This window comes from Apteryx rowi, unplaced genomic scaffold (genome assembly GCF_003343035.1).
Source record: "Apteryx rowi isolate R43461 unplaced genomic scaffold, aptRow1 scaffold_806, whole genome shotgun sequence".
Lineage (NCBI taxonomy): Eukaryota > Metazoa > Chordata > Aves > Apterygiformes > Apterygidae > Apteryx > Apteryx rowi.
In genome coordinates this window covers 164,201-168,309 of record NW_020451101.1, presented here as the reverse complement: position 1 = coordinate 168,309, position 4,109 = coordinate 164,201, and the positions used below count along the sequence as shown (strand labels likewise).

Here is a 4,109-nt window from a genome sequence, read left to right as displayed (position 1 = left end):
ACACAGAAGGGAGGGAAAGGCTTTTTTTTTTTCCTTTTTTTCCTTATTTTTTCCAGCCCAGGGAGGCATTTTAAAGGAGTCGGCTCCGTCCTTTGCAGCTCGTAAATAAAAGCATTCCTCGCCGCGGCTGGTCATGACCATGAACGCGGGGAAGCGGCAGCACGTGGTGAACATCCAGACTTCCCAGAAAACGCTGCTTTGCCGCAAAAGTAATCCCACCGAGGTAAAAACCGAATTGAAGCAAAGCTTGTCGTGGCGAAACTCCAGGTTACGGCACCTTCCCGCCCCCGGTTTTATCCTGACTCAAAATTTGCCAAGCAGGCAAAGCTCCCCTGGTCCCCAAACCTGCTCCTCTACCCCTTGCCACCACCTCGCCTACCCCCTTCCCACCACCTAAAAGCGTCTAGAACACACACCTGATGGGGAATCACCAAAATGGGTGTTTTTCTGCAGAAAATGCGAGCGCATGTACAAAGAAAATGCATCACATCCCCCCCAGGCCCTCACTATTGCCCTGAAAGGGAGAAGCAAGACAAGGATTTGGAGAGCCGACAAATATCCCCGCCCTGTCCCCAAATACTTCTTTAAAGCCTCTAGTCACCGCTGTCGTGATTTTTCGAGGGTGGTAAAGAAAGAATTGCTCCTGGGAGGTCCTAGGTCTTCCCTGGGGCTGTTCCCGATGGGAAAGAGAGGAGATGGGAAGCCACCGAGTTATTTTTTCCTCTAACTACACAGGAAATATTGCCTTTCAAGAAACCATAGTCTCTTCTTTCATACAGAAAATAGCGACAAGCGACAAAGTTCCTCTTTGGAGGTATCCCAGGGAAGGAAAGATGCGACTCCCTCAAAAAGACTCCAACAAGCTGTTACTACCGAATGGTAAAAAAAATAAATAAATAAAAAAGGAGGAATTTTTCTACTTGGTCATCAATAAACACATCAAAATAGCTTAAGTACTCCGTCAGCGGAGTCGTTTAAAAAAAGACATAATTTTAGCTAGTTAGATAGGAAGAATCTGATTTTGGGGCAGCGCGGTAAACACACGTTGAGTGATTTCAGAGAAAACCTGTGAAAGGCTCAGTTTAACACCCGGGTAAAATCAGCTTTGCCCCGAAGGGTTTTGCTCGAGGTGTGTGAGTGTGTGTGTGTGTGTGCATTTTCATCCTAGCACTGACATTGGATCAAAGCCTGGGGGCAACCGGCCACCTCGTGATAGCTATAGGGACACAGTGTGATACACGGACCGCCTATTATATAGATATATATCATATATACCGTACATAGACACAGCCTTTGTCTCTCGCCTCTTGCTAGAGATACTGAACAAGCCTCTCCCCTAATTAGCCGCAAACCCTCGATTTACGTTGGAAAAACACGTCTGGGTAACACCGCAGCACTGCAAAAAGCGTTTTCCACCAGAGCAGCTTCACTTGGTTTAAGATGAAACGCCGCATCCCCTTAGTTAGATTTTCCTGTCCCTTGCTGCTATTTTTTTCCCCCTCACCTCCCTCCACCTTTTTAAACCCGGAGCATGGCAAACCGATACTAAAAAAGCTCTGGACACTCAAAACCCTCAGTGGCAACCGAGGCCAGGGAGCAGATTTGGGAATTTTCACCCCTCGCCGCGGTCTGAGCCCCGGCCGAGGCGAGGCGGGCAGCGGCAGGAGCGAGCCCACGGCGGCCCCGGCGCTGCACGGAGACCCTACCTGTGCTGCCGGCAAAGGACAAGCTGCTTAAATCGCTCTCAAAGCTCCCTTGCAGCCCAGAAACAACGGTGCTGAGCATCTCTGGAAACACAGAAACCCGGCCGGCGGGGCTGCCCTGTCGCCAGTCGCAGTCACTCCGTTTTCCCCCGAGCAGGCGCAGGGTAGCAGTTGCATATTCTCCTTATCTTATCTGCTCGCTGTCGGATTTCCTTTTTTTATTATTATTTTTTAAGGGAAACTGCTTATTTATTAATAGTATTTATTTATTCATTTATTTCTTAGGGGTTGGGGGGGGGAATTATTCAAGTCCCGGGAGCTCTGGTGAACGCTTAGACAGTCTATGTGGTTTAGCCCACACGGACGCTTTTTGCAACTTTAAAAGAAAGAAAGAGCTTGCTCTCTCAGGAGGAGTCTTTTCTTTTTCATGCGTCGGTTCTGGAACCAGATCTTCACCTGCTGGTCGCTCAGGTTTAATCGGTCTGAGAGCTCCCTCCTTCTTTGGCGAGTAATGAATTCATTGACCATAAACTCCCCTTCCAGCTCGGCGAGCTGCAGCTTGGAGTAGGGTTTGCGCTTTTTCCGCGAGCGGGTGTGCATCGGGTACCAGGGAGCACCTGGGAAGGGGGGGGGGGATTGAAAACGTTGGAATAATAATAATAATAATAAATAATAACAAAGCAAAGAAAGGGACCCCCCATCCTTCTCCTTTCCCCACCTCCGCATTGCCTGCTTTGGTGTCCCTGCTGTCCCCACTGTCCCTGCTGTCCCTGTTATCCTTGGTGTCTCCATCATCCCTGGTGTTCCCACCGTCCCTGCTGTCCCCGCTGTCCCCATTATGCCTGGTGTCCCTATTATCCCTGCTGTCCCCATCATCCCTGGTGTCTCTATTATCCCTGGTGTCTTCATTATCCCTGGTGTTTTCAGTGTCCCTGGTGTTTTCAGTGTTCCCCTTGTCGCCGCCGTGGCCGGGGCACGACGCTCTCGGCTCTCTCCCCGGGACGGCGCTGATGCGCAGAGCGGAGCTTCCCCGCATCGCCGCGCAGGCAGCGTTATAAGCGGGGCACGGAGCGCATCACGGGCACGACGGGAGGCACGAAGCAGCGGGGGGACCGTGTTAGGACCCCTCCGGCGGGGGGGGGGGAATCCAACACGGCTGGGATAGGGCAAACCTTGGAGACAGCGCCCGAAAGGGCAGCTTTCCCTGAGTGCCATGATTTACTTTTTATTTTTCCCAAGCGTCGCCCCCTTTCCTTCCCCCCCCCGACCCGGCCTTCCCCCCTTCCCTCGGGCAGACACACCTCTGCGAAGTCCTAAAAAAAAAGGAGCCCCGACACCCTGCCGAAAGCGCCTGCCGTCTTCCAGCCGGAGCTGGAGGCACAATCACTATCTCTCGCCTTTTTTTTCCTTTTATTTTTTTATGGGATATTTACATGTTTACAGCCTTTTCTTTTAAAAGAAGCACCACCTAATAAAACATTCGGGATTTCGGTGCTACCCCTAGCGGTCTCTGCACACATAGGCGCGGCGTTTCCCACCGCTGAGCCCACGGATTGCCCCCCAAATGCAGCCCCCCCCCCACCAGACCCCCCGACGGGGAGTTTCCAAGCAAACCCCCTTGCAGCCAGGCCAGCAAGCCTCAACGACGTCCCCCCCCGGGGTCGCTTGTGCCTTACCACCGGTGCTTAAAGTGCTGCCTTGGTTCAGGGGGGAGGCCAGGCTCGTCGGGTCGCCGGCCGGGCCTTTATTTCCTTCGTTGAGCAGCGACGAGCCGGAGTCGGACTCCAAGGACTGGCAAGAAGGAGGGTCGTGGGGTCCCGCCTCGGCGGGGCCATAGTCATATTTGCCGAAATTGGCCCCCAGGCCGTTGGGGAGGCCGGGCTCGAGGGGCAGCAAGGGGTTGTCCCGACTCCTCTCGTCCCTCTTGAGCGCRGCCGTGTCGGAGCAGGTCTCCCGGTAATAGCATTTGCTTTCCTCCACGCGGGCGAGGTCGCAGGCTCGGCCGAAGGAAGGGTTAATGGAGACGGGGCTGCTCAGGTAGGGTTGCGGGTAGCCGTTGCAGGGCTCCGAGGATGCCCAGGGCAAGGAGCACACGTTGTCCCGTCGGGGATACGAGAGAGAGGGCAAACCGGGCAGCTGCCCCCCGGACGCTCGGAAATTGGGGAAGTAGAAGGTGTCGCCCGTGTGGATGTTCACCAGAGGTCCCACAAAGCCGGGATTAAGGAGGTTGTGCTCGCCCATTTCCGCGGGCCGCACCGAAAAGCGCTCTCACTTTATTGCTATCTGACATTAAACATAGTTAAGCCCCCGGCTCCGCCCCATTGGTCCGAGGGGGGTCACGTGGGCCCCCAAATTGCGCTGGCAGGGAGGGGAGGGGAGGGGGGGGGCTGCTCTCCCCTCCCTTGG

The 4,109-nt window shown here is 54.2% G+C and overlaps 1 protein-coding gene across 1 annotated transcript; it reads right to left on the bottom strand.

The window, feature by feature from the left end:
* Window positions 1-2,081: 2,081 nt before the first annotated feature.
* HOXC12 (homeobox C12) lies at window positions 2,082-3,944 on the bottom strand. The gene is made up of 2 exons (XM_026089262.1): window positions 3,380-3,944; window positions 2,082-2,320 (listed from the first exon to the last, which is right to left on the bottom strand). Exons 1-2 carry the CDS (start codon window positions 3,942-3,944, stop codon window positions 2,082-2,084), a joined length of 804 nt encoding a protein of 267 aa, XP_025945047.1.
* Between the last annotated feature and the right edge of the window lie 165 nt (window positions 3,945-4,109).